This window comes from Sinohyriopsis cumingii, chromosome 15 (assembly GCF_028554795.1).
Source record: "Sinohyriopsis cumingii isolate HCF-2022 chromosome 15, ASM2855479v2, whole genome shotgun sequence".
Lineage (NCBI taxonomy): Eukaryota > Metazoa > Mollusca > Bivalvia > Unionida > Unionidae > Sinohyriopsis > Sinohyriopsis cumingii.
The window spans coordinates 116,264,552-116,288,830 of record NC_142975.1 but is presented as its reverse complement, the minus strand read 5'-3'; the positions used below and the strand labels follow the sequence as shown (position 1 = coordinate 116,288,830).

Below are 24,279 nucleotides of genomic sequence, written 5' to 3'. Positions count from 1 at the left end.
TTCGGTCCCATTCCACAATGACCCTTGTAACGTATTCGTTCATATATATTAGTTAGCCCATGACTCTTGTAAAGAGTATTCTGATTGGTCAAAAGTTTAAATTCATCCATTGAATCTTCGTGTAATGAAAACTGATGACGATGAAAAGAAGTGTGCTTGCAGCACAAGAAATGGCATCCCGAGTTGTTGAGAGGCCATGACACAAGAAGTTTAGATGGAAATTTAATTGGTCAGTTTATAAGAAAACTGAACCCTAGAGGACTGAATTTTGTGACCTCTGCTCTACATCAGTTGCGGTTGGAATATTTTGGATTGGCACCTACAAAAGAATCTGCATACGAAAGTAGTGAAGCTCAGAAGGCATCAGAAAAAAGTGCAAATAATTACAATAAGAAGAAAGATTTCTTGCATCAGAGAACAGATGTAGCTCTCTGTCAGAAAATGTGCACTGCATGTCGCCAATACAAGCACCAGCTTGAAAGGAAAAAAGGCTCTCATTGAGAATGAAAAGAAACGTTGCACATTGAGTCAAATAGGAAGGCTAAACAAATCTTTGCCAAAGCCACAAAAAGAGCTCGACTATAATATCAGCAGGTTGTCAGTGTATCCCCTATGGGTGCAAGACTGTGAGTCAAAAATCTCCTTGGAGTCAAAACTGGGGGTCCGACTGAGTAAAAAACAAACTTTGGTATAAAAACTGGGAGTCAAACTAAAAATTGGGGATCTCTGAAGCGCAAATGAGGGTAAAGGGAAGCACTGGGTTGTGTCCATTGGAGAAAAAGACAAGTGAATGTATGGGATTATTTGTATATAGTTCATGTACTCGAGTGTTTATTTTACAGGTTTGTTATGAAAAGAGAGAAGTATAATATATTTGCTGCAAAAACTGAGAATTTATTTTGACTTAATTATGATGTGAACACTGAGATGTACATGAAATAACTTAAGCACCAATAGTATTGGAAAACAAATTCATGTGACAATAAATATTATGAAATTATTCAAGTCAAGTTGAAAATATTTGGTCAGTTTGTTAGTTTTTCAAATGATTGTTTTGTTATATATTACAATCATAAGTTGCACGAGAAGCAGTTTTTGTGATTGTAAAATGCATTTTTAGCGGTGGGGGGGTGTCTTTGGCCATCTGGACCCCTGGATCAGGGGTGCTGCCCCTCAAGACCTTGTTGGGGGAGGTCCCCCAAACACCCCTTTCAAATTTTCAGCTTTTACCAAAATCATGTCTGTTAGTCAGCCAAGGTGTAAATAGGGTTGTCGGAACCTTGGCTAGTGAAGATGCCCTCCCCCATTCCATGCTGGGGTCCCGAGTGGCCGAGTGGTCTAAAGCGCTCTCCGTTACGGATTACTGCCATCTCATCTCTGTCTGCGTGAGTTCGAGTCTCGGATTCGGCTAATGTGGATATGTGAGAAAGCTTGCCGGTAGCTTCTCGTGGGTCGGTGGTTCTTTCCGGGTTTTTCCGGGTTCTTCCTCCACCATTAATACTGGCCGCCATGTATAGCCTATCATGTGCTGAAAAATGGCGTTAAACCCTACAGCAACAACAACCATTCCATGATAATTATCTTAAATGAAAGGTATGTTCTGCATTCCAAACAACGTGGAACACCCACGTGTATAATGAAGTATTTTTACTCATCAATTTAATAACCACCTTCACACAACTTTGAATTTTATCTCGACTCCTTTGGTAAATTTGAACGCTGTGCTACTGGTTTCTTGTACAGTGAAATATGTTACATTGAATTCTCTTTTGTGGTTATTGCTTGTTCCAATCCAGGTTAAACGATAACCACCAATCCGAAATTATTGTGTTATTCTCTCTGTGACAAACATGAAGTATTGGCAGAGCAAGAGAGTCTTCGCGAGAAAGTCATTAGATACATCAAGTACTTACAAGGAGATGCTGTCAGGGTGTGCTATTGTGCAAATCGTGCAAATTTTTACGAATTCACGCACTTGGAGAAAAGTGAAATGCAAGAACTCCTGCAAATTCGTTGAAAGTCCCACATATGAAAACATGACTGGCAAAGCATAGAATTTTTATTTAACATTATTATTGTGATAACTGTTTTTTGGATAGCAGCTGTTCCACATCTGGATTCTTCCAGCACAACATCAATGGTTGTGAAACTCAGTTTGATTAGCACAACATGCCCAGGATTAAGCATAATTTGAAACCATACATGAATAAAGTTTTACAACAACGTGCTTAAAATACGGGCTACCTAGTAAACCCAAAATGTCTGCTTCCCATTGTGATTCATTACAATTTTCTTTGGCATATGCTTGCTGATGATGACAATAATTTTTAAAGTTTTGAAGCTTATCAGATTATTGGAGCTGGGAAAGTGTTAATGGAGATAACAGTTAGTGATTTTGAGCCCGAAATGGTGTTAAATACAAGTCATATTGGGGCCCTGAGTGGCTGAGTGGTCTAAAGCGCTTTCTATTATGCATAACTGCCATCTTACTTCTGTCTGTGTGGGTTCAAGTCTCGGATTCGGCCAGTGTGGGTATGTGAGAAAGCTTGCCAGTAGCTTCTCATCGGTCTGTGTTTTTTTCAGGGGTTTGCCTATCGTGTGCTGAAAAATGGCATTAAACCCTACAACAACATGTCACATGTACATGCTGGATGGACAAAAAATAGACGGCATGACCCTTTCAGTGGTATTTGGAAATTACTTGTACAAAGGGACTGCTCTGGTGGCCTAGTGGTTAGAGTGTCTGCCTCGGATGTGGGACGACGTGGGTTCGATTTCTGGCCGTGTCATACCAAAGATTTATAAAAATAGTACTAACAGCTGCCTCACTTGGTGCTCAGCATGAAGAGGTTAATGTTAGGACTGGTCAGCCTGGTGTCAGGATAATGTGTTTGGGTGGGACATCATGCTACATGTCTGCAGCATGATGGCCCAGTACTAGACATCACTATAAACTCACACTGTAGACATCGTAGCGATATGACTGAAAAATTGTTAAAGCTACATTAAAATTCCAAATCACACACACACACACACACACACACACACACACACATGTACCAAGTGCATAATACTGAGCCTAATTAAAATACAGACAATTTAAAAGTATAATGCAAGTTTAATTTTTTTTTTTAATTAATCAGTTTCGCCCTGTGGATCATATGCTACAAAACCATATACATGTATCAAATCAAGGTCAAGATAAATTGAATAAAATAAAGATAAAAAATTAAATTAAGAAGTAACGATATATATTTTAATAAATCTGCTTGCACAAGCATTGATGGACTAAATACCCTTATACAGCATTATGGAACAGAACAGAAATTTGGCATAGTAGTAAGTAAACTACTGTTTTAACAAGGAAGTTAGTGAAAAATCTTATTTTGGAAAAGACATATTCAAAAGATAGTATCTCTGAGCTCTGGAAAATTGTACATAACAGTCACAAAGATCAGTTTCCCAACATATTCAAGCTGACAAAGCTAGCTATGTATATGCCTCTTCAGAAGGAAGCACAGAACAATATTGATAAAGGAAGGAATAGAGTATGCTCAGAAATAATTAACAGATTAATGCTTATACAGCTGGAGGTGACATCTGTCAAATATGTTGATTTTAGTAGAGCTCTAATAAAAGTGGAACAGGAAAAAAAGAGACATATATAGAAGTTTAGATAAATATTGCCTGGTTTCTTTCTCCTCCTCATATCTTTGATAAAGAGGGAGGTCTCCCTTAAGAAAAAATCCTGTCATCATCTCTCCTTAACTTGTACATGAGGAACAAATATGGAACTTTAGCCAGCGAATGAACCTGTTGATGGAATAATTGAAATGAGCATATAATGATCTAAGGGGCAGATTTCAAACTGCTCAGGCTTATCACTTTGTTTAAGTTAAAAAAATTGTAGACTAAGGCTGGGTGTAGTTTTCCTTCTTCACCAACAAAAACAAGTACCTGTGGCTACAACAGTCTTTTGCCTCTGCAGAAAGTAAAATGTGATAGATTTTGTTGGTGTTCAACCTTATTCCCATTCCCAAATTTGTTCTAGATGAGATTTTCTTTGCATGAGGAAATTGCATTATTTCTTCTGTTTTGAAGATAACAGCATGATGTCTTCCACGTGTAACTTAGATGAAAAATTGGTAATAAGATGTTTCAAATCACTCATGTTGTACAAAACTAAGGGAGTTAAATGGAGCCACCATTAAATGGCCTATTACACTGGATAAAACAAGAAGACAAGATCAACATAATAAAATCAACATCATCAATATAATAACTTAATAATTTATGAAGAGCAGCAATGTTGCTGTGTTTACTAAAATCTTAAACTGCCATAGATATAAATTTAGAATATTAACTTCTATAATGCAGTATATCAATCAACTTCCAGACGAAGTGGGTGACCAAGTTGCCTACAACATTTAAACTACGCCTTCTTCTGTTAGAATAGCAAAAATGACTTTGCCCTGTGATTTTTTAAAGGAACATTGAATGACTGTCCTGTTTGAGATGCTCCCTAACCTTAGCCAGGTTAGTTACACTGTTATGTTAAGCTCACAGTGAAGTATAGGCTTCAAGCCATCAAATAGTTGGTGTTGAAATCAATTGCGCTGACAAACAAACTCTTGCACATTCACAGGCATGTATTTTGATAGCTGATTGACCATTAACCCTTTTCTGGGTAAGTTAGCAACTACAACTGTCTGATTTCCTTATGTAAATAGCAATTTGTGTTTTAAGAATATGATTGGTAACATGAATATTTTAACAGCTGCATGTACAATATTATCTTCATAAAAATCTGTTTGGAACCATACATGAACCAGTAAAAAAGATAGTGGACATTGCTGTGTCATGGAAGTTCCACTTTATTACATTGCCTCTTTTTGTAAACAGTTGGGCAAAATATATTCTGGAAAATATACAGTTCATAGAAAGCAGAGTATAAATATTATATTATTGAAGATTTAGCTTTAAAATGCAATTATGTAGGTCAGAAACATATGGGACAATGCTGTTTTATGGAATTCAAGAGAGGCTGTATGGTCAAGGTTGTATTCTGAGTTCACTCATTTTTGTGAAAATAGGATGAAAAGAAAGCAGCAAGACAAATACTATTTAACTAATGCCTAATGTTACTACATTTGTGTAGACAAATAATAAAACCTTACATTTATAATCCTATCAAAGGACTTTTTAATGAAGCTGTAAAGTGGGTAGTTTCATTAAGAAAACCCCTTTTTCTAAAAATAGATGCATTTGCATGTTGGCTGTGTCGATTCAGTTGAAAAAAGGATTTGGGTCATTCATATAATGACTTTAATTCTTCATTGTGTTGACTGAACAGTTATGGTCTAGTTTTATCAGCAACAGAGAAATTAGGATAAACACTATGATCTGAACGATGTGTGCATTTGCTCTCATGTGCATGGTGCAAAGGCTGTTTCAAACAAATTTAGAAATCTTTTCAGCTGCCATTTTATAGTAAACTTTCAGAAAGTAAAAAAGGAAAAAAATTCTTGATCAAGGGTAGTTGATTAAGCATTTGTACGAACTTGCAATTACAATAATGTGCAATTACAATACTGTAATCTAGTTAATCAGTTAAAATTCATTACAATGTATAGCTTCTGTTGTTCTCTTTTTAAATCATATTGCCAAAATACACTGCATATGAATATGATCATTTTTAACCATGCACCAGATGTATTTATAATAAAGATAAAACTCTGAAATTTTCTGCTTGAAAATTAAGTATTGCTTAAAAGCAATGTTAAATACAAATATTCATACTGGGAAATAGAGGGCATAATTCAAAGAAGAGAATGAAAACAACACACACATATGTGTGTGTGTGTGTGTGTATATATATATATATATATATATATATATATATATATATATATATATATATTATATTATATTATGTGTGTGTGTGTATATAAACTTGTCTTGCTTTGCTCCCACTCCGTTGTGTCCAAAAGGTGAGGTCACTTCTCCCTAAAATTCAAGTCTAGCTTGACTCCTATCACTGTCAGTAATATTAAAAAAATGAATTAGAATTTGTGAATTTATATAGCACCAAAATAAAAGTTATATTACTTATTGTTAAGCTAATAAATAAATAACTGTTAATAAATATGATACTGCAGCTTTTAAAAATCCATCTTACATATTGTCATGAACTAAATAATACATGCTGCAGTCAGTAGGCTAGAAAAGGTCAATTTATTATGCATCACTTCAGTCCCAACTAGCATCCTCCTCCTCAGTGTCTGAATTTTCAAAACTGCATTTTTCTTGAACCAAATTTGAGAGGTGAACTTGCCTTCAGAAGTTATCTGTCTACAAAGGCCACTTTGGCCTTTTCACTTAGGTGGCCACTGTAGACAGGTTTGACTCTACAGTAGTTGACATGGACCAATTACAGTTGCATCTTATTAGATATGTGAGTAATTTCGGGTGTGCAATAGCCTGTTAGAAATACAATATCTGACATTGATTGAACAGAATAGTGGTCAGATAATCAGTGGGAGACTTGTAAAAACACGTTCTGGTGAAAATTATATTTGAATTTTATTTTCATTTTGATAGGTTTTGGCAATGGGGTCCATAGTAGTACTGTGTTATATCTTGAATTGCAGTAATAGCAAAGCTCATTATAACAGAGAAAGCTGTACCAGTATACTTGTGATATAGCAGTGTGCTTTTGTGGAGTATAGGAAGAGGACCTGTTTTTTTTTCAATGTTTGCTGGGTACATAAATGCATAGATAGTAGTAACTATGAAATCCATGAGCACCAATAATCAGTGAAAAATTGTGAATTAACTATAATGTGAAAATTGTAGCTTCTTCAAACACATAAGTTATCAGTGTATAAAAAAGGTATGACATTAAAGTCTATTTCAGCACTCTCTCGATATACCTTTGAAGTTTTCAGAAAAAGTTCATACAATTAAAGGTGATAACTCCAAACTGTCACATGAGATCATTGTTTATTTTGAGCAGGTAGATGAATTTCAGTTTGAATTAGAAGTATAATTCTTAGCAGACAATGGCCAATGCAGTGAAAACTTTGGTAAAAATCTCAGTTTTACAAGTCATTTTAAGTAAATTTTCTGCAGGGTATTATGGATGTGACTGGGAGTAGGTTTTAATTTGGACAAAGTTTCATTGATATAACTTGCAAACCATTAAAAGTATAATGTTGTTCCAGCTTTGGTACTTTCATCTAAAGAAACTTGAAATTCATTTCCCTGCAGAAAATAACTGGGCTTTTGTTAAGGTTGACATTTCAGACTTGAAAGTACTATGGTATTATTATTGATAGGGAATTTTGTTGAGGCTACACTCACTTTAAGTCAATCTTGGCAGGCTTGCATTGTTAGTCTTTAGTGCTTGGCTAAGAATATTATTCTATTGGCTGCCAGTGAATGGTGCTAGGTGGCAAAAGCTAACAGTAAAGAGATGTAGCTTGCCATTAGCAGTGGAAGCAAATTTTGTTGCACTCACAGAAGAGCTTGTCACCTAAGATTTACAGAAGTTTTGAGAACATAGATATGTAGTTATTTCACTTTAAATGCCAGTGCTTAAGTCTTAATTATATTTTGATGAATTTTGTTGATGCTAAGTGCACCAAATATTTAGTTGTTAAACTCTGATAAGGATGATTCAAAAATGGGAAATTAAAATGCAGTTCCCAAATGATATGAAAATGACCACCATGTTAAAAATTCCTATGCATGTTCAGTAGATGCACATCATGCTAACCATGCATTATGCTGGCCTTTTTTTAATGCAACCTAGGAAACTCATTTTATTTTGATGCAGTTGGTAAATTGCTGTTAATCAGATACTTGACAGACGATATATTAAAGATTATGTTTCTTTAAGGCAAAAAAAGGTATATTTTTTCATTTTTGTTTCTATGTACTTTTTTAGTGGAAAGATGTTGCACCAGAAAATGTGATGGACTCCAAGCTGAAGTGTGTTTTTGAACTTCCTGATTCATCCCAACCAGGTGTAAGTAGCCTTAAAAACAGTAAAATGATCCTTAGGTTTTCTTTTCTTCCTTTTGCCATTAATGTACATATCTATTAACAATATATTAAAGTTAGACAAAACAGAAAGAAAGCAAACTAATGACAGCTGTCAGAACTAGAATTTCTTAAGGTTACATTTAATAACTAAATGGTAAGCGAAATAGAAGACTGTATGTAATACAATACAGCTTAAATGTATTTTTTGGAACCACATGCATCATAGTGGAAGGGGAGAGGATAAAGAGAGAAAAAAAAGCTCCACCAATGCTCCTCACATCCTAAGTTGCCACGGCAGCTCAAGGAGAATTGCTCTACACCACTGTGAGTTGGGTGTAGTTTACTGAGTGTGATCCCTGTAGGCGTGCTTTTTACAGATTATTGGAGGGAGAGAGAGGCGCCAGTTTATCTACATCATTATCAAATCATTATACACATTTCCTAGTTCTAACGAAGATAATAGATATAATACCAAATCAAAATTTTGATAATATTAACTTAGTCACAGTGCCTTAAAAACTGTGCTAAGGCTAGTGTAGTTTTGTAAATTTAGAAAAGGTTGATGAACACCTTTTGCATTCAGTTTACACTTTTACTTTATTCAGAGAAATCTGTGCAAACTTAAATAACTGACTTGATGAAACCTTGCTGAGCTTATCTTGAACAGTGTAGTTACCCTACTGTTTAAACATGAAAAGCAATCTTCTGATGTATGCACAATTAAATTCCCAATGACAGCAACTTATGTTCAAGAAAACACTCCAGAATACACTGAATTTATACTTGAATGAGAACCAAGTGTGTTGTCCTTAAAGCGATGCCCCAGTCATGAAACTGAACATAAATATACACAGCTTTGAAACTTTACTTAATTCTGACTGCATTTATACTGTAAGGGTCAGTCCCTTGCAGTACACATGTAGTTCAAATTGAACAAGTTTGTATATTCAGCCTTGTGAGTGGGTCATTATGTGGTTCTGGAATTCAAAATTTGCTCTTGTTTTTGTTTGGGGTGGGGTTAAAACATAAGTGGCTGTCAACTGGAATTTAATTGTCCAACCATGGAAGATTACTTTTCATCTTTTCATGTTTTAACAGCAAGATACATTTATACTGTTCAAGAGAAGATTAATACAGTGTGCCTCTCATCAAGTCAGTGCTTAAGTTTGTTCAATATATTGCAAAAGAAATAAGTCAACCTTCTCTAAATATATAGAATATACAAGATTTTCCTATTTCATATTTGTATTGTCCCAATATATTTAATTGAAATTAAGGACACTTGATTCTTGAAATGGTACCTGATTGTAAATTATGCATAAAATTTCTGTCTTTCCATGTGTGTTTTTCACTCATTGGCTGTTGAGATGTCAATCAGTAAAACTTGCGTTGTTTTAGTGCTGCATGTATTAAGTGCAACGCATGATACATGTATTAAGTGCACTGCATCAAGTCATTTTGTGATCGAAACCCACCTTTCCCAAGCCAAAATTGACATAGTCTGATGCTAACATTTTATAGCAGTGTTTATAAGTCACTGCCTTGCTTTCTGCTTAACATCTGCTGAAGTCAAGTCATTATTAGGGAGAGACCATTTATGTTTCTAAAATGGGTAAATGCTTGAAAACTGTTGTCTTATTCTGAATGTAATATTAAAAAGGCCACTATGCCACTCATTGCTTTACATGAAACTTGCTATGTGATGAATGAAAGAATAGAAAATACCACAGTAGGAAATCCTAATTTAGCCCCATAAAATTACATGGCAATTCTTTACAGTACATCTGCATTTAGAATTGAACTAGTTCTTTGTGTAGCTGGGCCTTTATTGCATAAGGACTAAACATGTTAACATGTAGGTGTAAGTTAAGTTTTTTCTATTTTGTTTTTGTTTTTAAACAGAAGCTGCTGTTATCTGGAATGTAATTGTCCATTCCTCAGAGGGTTACTTTTCAGGTCTTTTAAAATTAATTTCTGTTCATATATATGATCAAAATAAAGATCACTGATTGCTGAAATAGTGTTTGATTGTAAATGACTTATGTCGGCTAGGTCTCTCCATGGGTGGTCTTCATTGGTTTGCTGTAGAAATGTAAATCAGTAATGCCAATCAGTCACTCTATTGTGGAGATGACATTGGCATGATAGCTGAGGCACACTTATGATTTGTAGGTAGTTTATTGCTCCACCATGGAGCAAAAGTGGAGGGGATTAAGTCCCCCACCATGATGCATGGGGTTCCAAAAATCATCAAGAGCTGCACTGTACCTGTTGGTAACAGTTGTCAGAAGTGGAATATCGTAAGATGCAATTCAGTAACTTGATGGTGAGCGAAATTGAAGACTGTATGCAGTGACATCTGCAAGAGGTTGAATATTACAAGATACTTAAATGGGAGATTTTTATGTGACTCCTGTCAATGACAGCTATCAGAAGTTGAATATTACAAGATATATGCTAATAACTTGACACTTAGTCAGTTGGGATATTGTAACACCTGTCAGTGACGGCTGTCTGAGTGGGATATCATAAGATGCATGACATGGTAGTAAGTAAAATTGGAAACAGTAACACCTGTTATTGACTTCTGTCCAACATGGGATAAAACAAGATGTCTGTGTGTAACTTGATTGTAAGAAAAATAGACAATATAACATCTGCCTGTGACAGCTCTCAGAAGTGAGTTATTATAAGATGCTCATCTTTAAGTGAAGGTACAGAAAACTTTTACTTTATATAACACCTGTCAGTGACAGATATTGGAAGTGTGATATCATAAGATATTTTTGTAACACCTGTTAAGTCATGATCACAATAATACCCTAAATGTGTGCAATTAAATTTAGATCTTTAAATTGATACATCAACATTGTCAGAAGTCACCTACAATCCTACATGTACCAGATAGCCTGTGGAAATGAGAGTATGTGACAAAATAACATTTTCTCATTTAAGTTACTTTGAACCACTAACTCTGAACCTCCAAGCATGTATAAAATCACAAAGGAAAACAAACACCACTAAATCTGTGCAGCCAGTTTTGCATTTACTTTATGCTTCAATCACAGATTATTTTTAAAGAAATCCAAGATGTTTATGTAAACAATTATATCATTTTCAATTTCATATGTATAACTGGATCCAAAAGATACATGAATCTCTATAAATGAAAGCTGAATCAGTGAAATCACGATATACTGAAAAACCACAATACACACAATTATAGCTCACAAGATTTTTCATTTCTCTGTGCAAGGGGATGGAAAAGGTTAAGAAAAGTCCCCTCCACCATCTCCCTGCATGTTTTGATGGAATTTTCACATCTCAAGGAAAACAAATTGGCACACAATGCTTTCTTGTAGAGCTGCATCTGACAATTGCCATGGGTTGGATGTAGCATTGATAAAGTGGGTGTGGTTTACTGTTTATGATTGTAAGAAAAGTTTCATTGATAATACTTACCTGTCACTCTGATAAGATTCCCTTTTCCTACCCTGCTTTGATGGTCCAGGCTTTGTCTGTGTCAGAAAGCAAGAGAATTCTGCATGAGACAATGAAGTGGTAATCAGACTGGTATAGGATTCTCTCTATTCTAGGTATCTATATAATGGGAAAAAGAGAAAGCCTGTAGTTTATGATAGTTTTAGTTAAACATATCAAAGCTGTGTGCTTCTGTGTTAGACTTCTATTCTATACACTGCACCAAACGATTTATGGGAACATCTTTTATATGATTGCTTTATACACTGCTCACAACCAGTTGCACACAAAATATTGCACCTTATTGCATTAGTATGTTTCTCAGTCCATATTTACAAAATTCATTTTTCACAGTCTAATATCCAATCAGTTTTATAATGTTTGTTTTTTGTCATGAGAATAAATATTTTCTGACAGAAGTTAATGTCTTTTGAAACATTAGTGCTAAAATTACCATTGAAGCTCGACACCATCCTGACTGAGCATTAAGATGCATAATGGTTGACTTGACAGTAAAATTGTTGCTCCTCAGCTGGTGCTTGTTGATATATTGACGTAAAAAGAAATGAATAGAGTAGTTTTTCCTTAATGTGAACCACTTTGTTGATGACACAAACTGCCTCTGACATGTATTTACAAATTGTCAAACTCGCAAGTAATTCATTTCATTTTTTAAGTCTATGGATAAAGCTTCTGAAGAACATTTTCTGGAATATCATGTATACCTCTTTTTTTTATTATGTCAGCATGTGATGCCAGGTTACTAGTATTCTTATCAAATACAGGCTGCATGTGGCAGAGTTGTCTAAAACACTCTCCTTTACCGATGACAGCCATCTCACCTAAGTCCACATGTGTTCGTGTCACTCAATTGGCCAGTGTGGGTATATGAGAAAGCTTGCCAGTAGCTTCCTATGGATTGGTGGTTCTTACTGGGGTTTTCTCTCCACCAGTTATATTGGCTGTCATGCATAACATACCTTGTGCTGAAAAATAATGTTAAACCCACAACAACAGCTTCAGTGGTTATGCTAACAGATGAAGTAGGCAACTAAGTCGCCTAAAAAATTTAAACTTCACTTTCTTCTGCTAGGACAACGACTTTGCCTGTGATTTTTTAGAGGAACATTGAATCAACATAGTTTTTTTAAGATGCTCCCTCACTTAACCAGGTTAGTGCCAGTGTTTAGCTCAAGGCAAAATGTTGGCTTCAAGCCATCAAATAGCTGGTGTTGATATCAGCTGCAGCTACAAACAACTTGCACATTCACAGGCATGGTTTTTGATAGCTGATTGACCATTAACCCTTAAACGAGTAAGTTAGTAACAGTCACTACCTGATTTTCTCAAGTTATCCTTTGATGATAAAAATTTATGGGACAATGCTTTGTTATGGAATTCAAGGGACACTGTACGGTCAAGGTTGTATTCTGAGTTCACTCATTTTTGTGAAAATAAAATGAAAAGAAAAATTGTGAAGCAAATACTATTTAACAAATGCCTAATGTTACCTCATTTACATAGACAAATAATAAAACCTTACATTTGCAATCTTAATAATGGACTTTTGGAACGAAGCTATAAGATTCATAGTTACTTTAAGAAAACCACTCTTTCTAAAAATAGATGCACTTACATGTTGGCGTATCAGTTAGTTTGAAAAGAGGGTTTAGTTCATTCACATTTTCTTTTTTCATTGTGTTGTCTGTGAACAGTTTACAGTATAATTTTATTGGCAGCAAAGAAATGAGGATGAACACTATGATCTGAAAGACGTGTGCATTTGCTCTTATGTATGTGGTACAAAGGCTGTTTCAAACAAATTTAGAAATATTTTCAAGGGTATTTGATTAAGCATTTGTACTAACTTGCATTTAAATACTGTAATCTAGTTACTCAGTTAAAATTCATTATAATGTATAGCTTCTGTTGTTCTCTTTTTAAGTAATATTGCCAGTATACACTGCATATGAATATATTTTTTAAACACACACCAAATGTGTTTATAATATAGATAGAACACAGAAAAGTTTCTACTTGAAAATAAAGTATTGCTTAAAACCAATGTTAAATGCACATATGCATATGGAAAATAGAGAGCATAATTCAAATAAGAGAATGAAGAAAATGGAAGAAAATGAATTGTTTTTATATCAGGTTTTGCTTTTCTTGCAGGAGCACCTTGTTGTCCAGGAGAAGATTAAGGAAGAAAGGGTCAAAACACAGAATAAAGAACCCCCAACTCCTCCCAGAGTAAGTTGTCAAACTTTGCTTTTGCATACTCAGTCAGTTTATCAAAAAACGCATATTTAACTTTTATTGATTTAAGCTCGACTAGTCATTGCTATGGTCTGTCATCTGTACATCCATTAGCACACATCTGCTATCACTCTTTTATAACTATTTGAAAGATTGCCATGAAACATACATACATTCATCCCAAGATCTGGTTGGTGCTAAACGAAAATAATGCTGGTTGGATACTGAATATGGCAGCAATTTTATCTTCTTACTATTACCCTACCTGAATGGGGTTATCACTAAAATTTCTTGTTATACTGTCTTGTTGGTTGTAAATGTGTTGGATCGACATTGAATATGACTACCGCATTGTTGAACATCTTTTCACTAACCATGGCAGCATCTTGAAAATCTTATTATAACTACTCTTGCTATTAGCATGGTCTAACTGACATGGAGTTTTCACTAAAAGACTTTGTATATTTATTTCATTTTAAATGATAATGGTACTGATTTGACATCCAGTATGACCATTGTGGTGGCCATCTTGAATTTTTGTTAACATTACTATTCCTTAATGGTTGGTGATTTCAGACCTGCCAACCATCACGATTTTAGCATGAATTTCACGACTCTCGGTAGTGATTCACGGATTCATGCCACATGCAAAAACATCACAAATTCTCAATCAGCTTAAATCAGGAATAAAATGACTTTATCCTATTAACAGCCCTGTATTGCTAGTCACGATGTTAATAATCTATATCCAGTTGTTACAGTTTGCCCTGTGGCAAGAATTGTAAAATATTTAGTCAGTATTTAGAACAGACATTTTTACAAATGCTCATGAAAAGAAACAGGGCCAAACTGATTTTTTTTATAAAAATGGCACATATACATACTTGTAGACACTGTAAAAAAATTTTTAAAACAAACACTAGATGAAGACAGCTTTTTCAAGTGGTATAATCTAAAGATATTGAAAGATTAACATATATCATAATTTGCTTTGAGTTCATATTTTGCCATGCATGCATTAACACCACTATATTACAAGTCACATGGGTCATGTAGGTATTCAACGCTATTTCAGTAATGGGTGTATTCACTTAATTTGGATTCATATACATCCATATTCCTTTGGAAGGTCCATATTTAGATGCTCAGAGAGGTGCATACTGCAAAATCAATGTTAAAGTACATAAATATTTTTGGACGAAATGAACCTAAAGGTGTGATCCAGTACAATCTGGATTGAATGTCTCACACTGTGATGTCACAATGAAAGCAACGCGTATTGATAATTAAATTTGTACTACCCTCAATTATGATGACTCCACTAGAGGTGCACTTATTTTGAACCAAGTGGAGTACATGGCCACCATTGTAAAAGCCATAGCAATAGATAATTTTTGTCTGAAAGTTTCTTAGTGACAGTTAAAGTGCAGAGCATTCAATAATCAGGATTGAATGAACTTTGGTTAAAGAAAATTAATGTTAAATTTTAAAAGAACAGTTTATATTTAATTTAAAATGAGTAAATGTGCATACATGACCCATGTGACTTGCACTATAATTGTTAATCGTTCAGCGTTTCATCTTCTGAATTAATACCATTTCATAATTAAGCTACACTAGTCAAAATGTTTTCACCTTCAAGGCAAAATACATGTATTCTATGAAAAGTGAAATATAGATTGGAGTACACCAAAAATTGGCCTTGCATTCAGCCATGAAACAACGATGGGCATCATGCTTTTCACACAGTAGTCTGCTGCAAATTTTAGAATTGGGAATTTACACAGGGGCTCATATCGTTGCTTACAATTTGCCTGTCATACATGTACTATATAATAATATATGTGTGTGGCATGTGGCAGAACAATGTGAAAAGCACACTGCTAGCAAAAAGCTTATAGATATTGGGAAAATTAAGAACACCCACAGCAGATTTTAGTTCTGGAGTAGGGGCCCCGAGTGGCCGAGTGGTCTAAAGCGCTCACCGTTACGGATCACTGCCATCTCACCTCTGTCTGTGTGAGTTCGAGTCTCAGGCTCGGCTGACGTGGGTACGTGAGAAAGCCTGCCAGTAGCTTCTCGTGGGTCAGTGGTTCTTCCCGGGGTTTTCCAGGGTTCTTCCTCCACCAATTATACTGGCCGCCATGTATAGCCTATCTTGTGCTGAAAAATGGCGTTAAACCATACAACAACAACAAGTTCTGGAGTACTTTAAGCCACCTACTCAAGTCCTGTAAGTTACCAATGCTGAAGCATTGCTTGTGAGTTTTCTTGCTGAACATAACCTGCCTTTCTCAGGTGGAGTTCAGCCACAGTAAGAGTGACAGTATTTCCTTTTGTTTGGAAAAATAAGACAGACTTTGGTGCCTCTTTAGGTGCTGAATATTTGCAACAATTTTAGTCACCAAGATTAAACAACAGGCAACAAGCCTGAACTGTTTTGAAAGCAAATTTATCATAGACCACTTGAGGAAGTCTGCCACAGCATCACATTATGACAAATAGCATGAAGTTTATGTATATCAGTAAATTTGGCTGCAAATTGTACATGTAATCAGTGCAAATAATGTTGTGCTTTTATTTTGTGATTTTCATATAATGCAGTACTAGCTATCAAAGTTGATGGAGCTAGTGTCAAAGTATAATTTGTCACTAATTGTGTTCAAAATTCACTAATTTTTACCCCTCTTTTCACTAATTGCGAGTCTGGAGGGTTGGTAGGTCTGTGATTTCAGCATAGTGGTTTTGCTGAAAGAAGCTATAATGCTTAATGAGAATGGTTTTGCTTGGGCATCAAATATGGCCACTATAACAGTGAACCTAAAACTCGTAAAGCTACTCCACCTGTATTAATGGTCATATTCATGTACATTTTTGATTGAAAGACTAATTGTGATTTCAAGTTAGTTCTAAATGAATGTATGTTTCTAGAAAGTATGGCCACCATGGTGGCTGTTAGAAAATCTTCTCTTTGGTGCTCCTTCTGAACAGTTGGTAATAGAAAGATAATGTTTTCAGTTATGATGTTAAATTAGTCCTAAATTTAGATGGTGCCTATTTAACATCAAATATGGCCATCACAGTTAGCATCTTAAAAACTTTAAAACTACTTCTAATAGGTCCATCATGTCAGCATGGGTTTTCCATCAAGACTTTTGTGTGATGGCTGGTTTGTCCTAATTAAAATATTTTTGTTTGGACAGCCAGTATGACTTACTACAGTGCCTAGTTGGTTATAAATGAAAACGGTGCTGATCAGGTTTCCAGTTTCATGGTCAAGTGGGCCACCTTAATGACCTTGTTATCACTAATACTTCAGAATTGATAGTCGTGGTGACTTGGGCTTTGCACTGAAAGAATTCTTGTGATTTGTACTTGTATTTGTATTTGTTCAGAATGAAAATAGTGATATTCATACATTCATTGTGGCCATCATGGTACCACTACTGAACATCTTGTTATGGCAACTTTTGATGAAGTTATCCCACATACATGTGATTTCAACTATTGACATCTAGTTGGTTATAAATTAAAATGGTGCTGTTCAATGGTGACCATCTTGACAGTCATGTTCTTGCTTTTCCAGGATGAGATATAAATTGAATATAATAATCATTACCAGCATTGACTCCGTTAACCTCTGCAGAGTATTAATTTGTATGGGACTGGGCTACAGATGCATTAAATTTCACTCACTTTGGGCATCATGTTTGAATTTTGGGCATGAATCTCGTAGATTGAAATATAGTTGTAGATTTAATCATTAAATTGAAAGAAAATTAGACCAAAAAGCATCAAAATACTATCTTTAGACTGTGTGTACTGTTCTTGAAGCATATAAAGACGCAAGAGATGATATTGTACTCAACACCATTAAATTTCCAAGAAGGGAGAGGGGAAAATATGACTTGAGAAAAGGTGAAATCTGCGTCACTTTCTCCCATTATATTAATTACTATACATTGTATACTGCAATAGGTTATCCTCAACAGGTTAACCACTTATACATGTGAATGAATTTAGGAATTAAATAGTGGACTGCATGCAATTCACGCGATGCATCAGCTAATACAAGTAGATAAGAATGTTTGAACTATTCTTCTGATCTTGGTCATATTGGCTTACAGGGATTGACAATTATACTAGATTCTAAAAAGGATTTTAAGAACAATGATTTTAAATTTTAAAAAAATAATCATCTCTGGTTTTGAACTCTATTAGCCATTGACCAAAATTGCTTGTATAATGGCCTGTTTGTCCTCTGTCTGTCTGTCTGTCCATTAGCACAAGTATGTTATTGCTGTTCCTCCTAAATGACTAGAAGGATTTCCATGAAACTTTACACACATTCATTCCAGGGTCTAGTTGATCCTGAATGAAAATCATGCTGCTCAGACATACAATATGGGCAGTACACCAGCCATCTTGAAAATCTTGTTATCACTACTCTGTCTGAATGGTGAACATATCAAAATGGGGTTTTCACTGAAAGACATCCAATATAGCCACAGTAGCAGCAATCTTGAAAATCTTGTCACTGCTTCTGAATGATTGATAATATCAACATGGAGTTTTCTCTAAAATACTTTTTATAATGTCTGGTTGGTCCAGAATGAAAATTGCGCTGAGATGACATTCAATATGGCCACCATGGTAGCCATCTTGATAATCTTTTTTCTGCTCCACCTGAGTTTTCATGAGACTTATTTTTGTGCCTAGGTGGTCATTTATGAATATTGTGCCAATCCAGTCCAGTATGACTGCCAAGGTAGTCAGCCATTTTCTAAATCTTGTTATTACTATTCCTCCGAAAAGTTATTTCGCCATGCGGTTTTCACCAGACATCTGATTATACTATCAAGTTTGTCCTAAAATGGCATTGATCGGGCCAGGCTTATGCTACGCCTAAATGGAAAGTTTTGACAACACGAGGCTTTCATCAGAAGACTTCTTATGGTGTTTAGTTGGTCTGAATGAAAGTGATGCTGATCTGACGTCCAATATGAAAATCTTGTTCTTACCGCTCCTCCAGAAATAATGGTCATATCATATTTTCACCAAAATACTTCTTGTAATGTCTGTTTTGTCAGCAAATTATGCCAATCTTAAATCAGACCAAACATGACCAACATTATGATGGCTGCTGGAATCTCCCAAAATCAGCTCCTGTTTGCTGAACAAGAAAAAATTTGCACCTGAAATTGGTGTAAGAAACCTTGATATAATGATTATTTTGTCACCAAAAATATGCCTGGATATCTGGAATCGACATCATGAAATTCAGCACTTTTAATAGGCAGTCATATATATACATTATATAAAATGAACTATTTATTGATCAATAAAAATGTTGGTAATATCCACTGGTGGCAGCACTTTGAGACATAAATACCAATAAAAGAAGTCTTTTCAAGTGAAATTCCTGTTTCAGTTTTCTGTTTTAATTTGGTGTCTTTTTTTGTCATTATAAATGTGATATGCCCTCTTGCTGGTATTTCATTATTTATGAATTTAGGTTCATCATGTTAAGTTTATAGTTGATCATTTATCATTGATGGTCATAGTTTAGCGTTTATGGTTAACCATTTAGCATTTAAATTTTCACTCTGCAATATTTTATACATAACACTTAATATATATTTGCATTCATTCATTTTCTGTTTGTTTTCCATTCATTTTACATCTATTCATCATTCTGTTTGCATATCACAGGAGTATATTTAGTGTCTGTGATGCAGATTTCAGAAACTTCCTCTGGATTGGTCAGAAATTAACTGCTAGAATAGGATTCTTAAACTGTTATTGAGATATTAAAATTTGATTGATCTTTCAGGTTGGAGTAAATACCACACCAGAGACTGATTCCAAAAAACTGATAGAAGAAATGAAGCGGATAAAGGAAGAAAATGAGTCCCTTAAAAAGGAAATAATTGAATTGAGAGTAAGCTTTCTTTTTAAGTGCCCCACTATGACGTGGTGGGGCATATAGTGTACTTGTCTTTATGCTCATCACTCCATTTGCCCATCACATCTTGCTTAGGTTTTTCATTTGGTTCAGTTTCGGATACTGTAGTGGAACATCCATGTTCCATGAACTCGTTTTTTTTATTATTGATATTATTTAATGTAGTAGATAGTGACTCCAAAAAGCACAAACAATATTTCAGTTTAAATTTGATCTTCAGAGGAAATAGGTATAAAAAGATACTGTTATGTTCTCATAAATTTTAAAATCAGATGGTAGCCATGGGGCCATTAGGGATACCATCAGAAAGAGCTGGTAGCAGAGTTAAAGCTTTCTTTATACCAGACAAATGGATTTGAGTATGAAACTAAGCTTGAAGACTTCCCATTTTATGAGTCCTGAAATAACCAGTCACCTCACTGAAATATTTATATGATCTTAACAAAATGTGGAGACACTAGATTCTGCAGTAGCTCACTGGGCTACCTTAATTCATATTGCATTCTTGAAGCCACTATGCTATGGGTACAGGATTTGTTTGACCCTGTTGAGTTGTGCAAGACATTTTTTAAGAGGCTCCACGAATTGTAATACTATACTCTGCTAATGACAATATCACATCATTCAGTATATATCCATTATTACAATGTCCATTACACATTTCCTTCCAGTGTTGTCCTAATATTCATCAGATGACTACTGTTGTTTAGGTTAATGTATGCATGTGTGTTTTTTTCCATTTTGCACCAATTCTTCGTGGTTAGCATGCTGGACTGATGATCGAAAGGATGCAGGTTCAAAGCCTGCCATTGGGCAAGCATGGGTCAGCTAGCATAGTGTGTCCTTGGGCAGGGCACTTTACTCTAATTGCCTCGGCACTAAATAACCTACTGTATATACTCGCATATAAGCTCATTCGCATATAAGCCAATCCCCAACCCCAACTGAACAGGTATAAGCACTAAAAAGTACATGACCTGCTTAAAAGCCAACCCACAACTCCAAGACATCACAAGATGCACGCGGTAAATTCGAAATGCATTTATTAAGGCAAACTTATATTAACAAAAAGTACATGTATACTTATTTCTCAGGCACGGCATGTATGATTATTAAAAAGAAATGATATAAACTTGTTTGAGAAGTGATTTATTTAATTTTCAGTTTTCTCATTGGTTCTGCCTAATTTAGATTTGTGTATAATTTGATTGAACGATGACAAGAATTAAACAACCGTGAGTTGCTGTAACACTACCTTTCCCTTTTGACTCAGTTATTGTTTGTTTATGCATCATTGCAATGGACAATTTATATCAATGTACCAGTAATTACGTTTTTATTTTTCCTTGAAATTGTAAATACCTAACTCATTAAAATTTTATCCAAGTATGACAACACAATGAACAACAATACGGTTTGATTCCATGCTCGCAATTAGGCTACGGAACGTATTTACATAATGGCGCCACCGCATAGGTTTGAACATGCACTGAATGGAGTACATACCACAGAATGAAGTACATCCTTAGAGCTGAATCATGGGCATTGCTGCACTAAACTTTAGTGATATCTCCAAAATACAATAATGAAGTTTCAGAAATAATACCGTTAAAGCTGAGTTTTAGTTTGCTTTGATGTAAGCGACTTGTCAACTCTCAGGCTGGGAGAGGAAAAAAACTTGAATTTTGTTGTCACTCCATGTCTACCTCCCAATTTCATAATATCTCTTGAATTTTACAGAGAACTCCCGATTATTACATTATGTCTTCGACTTTAATTTCTTCTAAAAAAGGAAAGTCCTACATAAATAGATATATCGTAATCAGTCCATGGAAGGTATGTTCTCTTGTATCACCTGTGAATATAGTCCTACATGTAAGATGTATCACATGTTATTTATGTTTTAGTGCATGACCCTGATGCCCAAAACATAAATATCAGCATCAAGGTCTTACATGTAGGACTACTGTCAATATTATCGTGACAAAATAATTACTTTTCTAGAAAGAATTCGCTTCTTCACTAAATAGGATGTTAGGTTTAAACATTATTCACATAAATTTATGATTTTTTTTTTCCATCTACAACAATGCAAAAATCAGAAAATAAACCAGAACAACAAATAAACCACAACAGTAAAATTGTCTGCAATCAATTTCAATCCCAAGAATGATCACCATGAATGCTGTAGCTCCATATGCTGTAGCTCCATTCCCACCAATGAAACTTACACGAATGAGCACCTGGCATTTTTATACCATATATACAAAAGTTAATTACCATCGTTAAATTAAAAGAAGGATTGAAAATACATACCATGCAGCATATGTATGCTCAAAAAATTAATTCAAAATGCGTATATTTTATAGTAGACAATACTAAATGGCTTACAAGTTGACAATACGGGAATATGGTTGGATATACAATGAGGGGGAAAATAGTTGCCACATGTATGTTACCATGAGGCTGCCTATTTAGGTACCTTTAGTTCAACAAAATTTGTAATCCTTTATTTGCCAATCATTTGTTGGTGTTTGTGTAACACACAGTAGTGTAGAACATGATTTCTTTGAATCGTTACAGAGGGCCAGTCATTTTCACAAAATAGTTGCATCAATATGAATTAACTTTTAATTAGTAGAGCTGGCTTTAGCTGTTGTGCAATATGGCCACAGCTGACCAGAATATGAAAATAGGGCACATCCTTGGGGGAAAAAAGGCGCATCACCAGGAGAAACTGTGTGAATTTTGCCCATATTAGATTCGGAAGATGGATCAACATTTAGTGAAAACAAGGCTTTAAAATTTCCACGATAAACCTCCCGATTTTAGGCAGTTACACATCAGTGTACTGGTGTAGCTGCTGGTCAGAATTCCCTCTTAACACAAGCCAATTTCGGGGTTTTAATGATTAACTGGGCTGTATTGCTGTCGGAAAACAAACGACAAATCCACTAATTATCAACAAAGTTTGATGTTGTTCAGCCAAAACACAAAACTAACATAGACTGATGATGATCTTAGTTGATCTATATGAGAATTTTAGCCTTTATTATTACCACTCTTGTGAACATGTAAGTTATGCTGGTTATTTGCCTTGTACAATTAAACGTGCATACCATTTCATAAATATTACCTGAGTTTGTAGGATCGCTTATATCATTGAAAATGAGTAACTTGTGAGCACGTGATTCAACATAAATGAAACAGCTATTAAGGACTTGCTGAAATGTTATCTGGAAGACTTCAGTTTGATTAAAACATGATTAAAGCAAACTCTACATATAGAATGTTTGGGATGGATTTAAGTGACACTATGCATGCTTTGCACTGTGTAAGTACTGTACATTAGAGTTCAGCCTGGTAAACTCAACCAGCCCAAGAATTTTTAAGTCTGTATTTACCTTTATTTAATTTCATGTTGGAGATTTCACAGAATATGCACATGCAAAATAATAACAAAATCAGTCATATTACTTGATAACAGTTCAATAAGTGTCAGGTCACTGATAAAGATTTTGTTAGATGCATCTGTCTTAGGACACAGAAAAAAATTACTTTTTCAAATCCTGAGAATTACAGCCTTTACAGTAGTCAACAAAATGACTTTAAAAAACTGTCAAGTTTAGACACTGGCCTGTAAACAAGCCAACCCTGTGTCTTCCAGGTCTTTAATTTTTCCTAATTTTTTGGGCTTATACGCAAGTACATACGATACCTGTGTAGGTGTGACATAAAGCACCAGACCAAACCAAATCGATGTTGCATGACACAGTATTATCCTTGATATCACAAATGACTTATCCCTTAAAGTGCTATATTGTTTTGCAGTATAAAATCCCTGAGCACTGAATTGTTTGATAGAAAAAAAAGAAGAAAACTGCACAGTTTTTAAATTGCATGTATTTCAATAAATATACACAATAGATACACAAACCCCAAATGAAAAATGATGGTGGATGTCTAAACTTTAAGATTAGCATCAAAGCACATGTGTAAGTTTAACATATTTGCATGTACAGGTGCAAATACAGGTAAAATGACAAGTTATGATTGTATTTTATCTGTATTTTTGTTTGTTTTTTAATGGAAAATTTCAAATATATCTAAGAACTATTATATTCTTTAGTAGTTCATCCATGTACATACAATGTCTGTCACATTGTTATATCTAAATTGTGAAAATCACATTTTAAAAAAAAGGGTAAAAGTTTTGTTATAATCCACTCTATGAATGTCAGAGGTAAGTTTAGACCCCCAGTCAGTAATAAATGTTCATGAAATATTTTCACTTGTTATTTATTCTAATATCAAAACTGAGGTTCATATCTGGTGAATAAACCTCAGCAAATGCTTCATTTTTTTCAATCATTGGGCGGATCTTGTGTAAAGGGTCACTTTGATTGTTCTCGTTGTCTGCCAGGTGTAAATTGCTTAGAATGGCTAGAAATCTATCCCATACTCATTTCTTTTGCTTTAGTATGGGGTTGATATTACATCATCAGTAGCCCAGTAGGAAGCGAGATCAG

General features: G+C 34.8%; 1 protein-coding gene across 1 annotated transcript in view; it reads left to right on the top strand.

Moving 5' to 3' along the window:
• The window catches only part of LOC149782542 (vesicle-associated membrane protein/synaptobrevin-binding protein-like), a 55,267-nt gene that overhangs the window by 13,649 nt on the left and 17,339 nt on the right, over positions 1-24,279 (top strand). Inside the window, exons 4-6 of the mRNA XM_089933976.1 lie at positions 7,949-8,029; positions 13,702-13,779; positions 19,619-19,726. Of these exons, the coding sequence (XP_089790102.1) occupies positions 7,949-8,029; positions 13,702-13,779; positions 19,619-19,726 (267 nt within the window). The remainder of the gene's footprint in view (positions 1-7,948; positions 8,030-13,701; positions 13,780-19,618; positions 19,727-24,279) is intronic.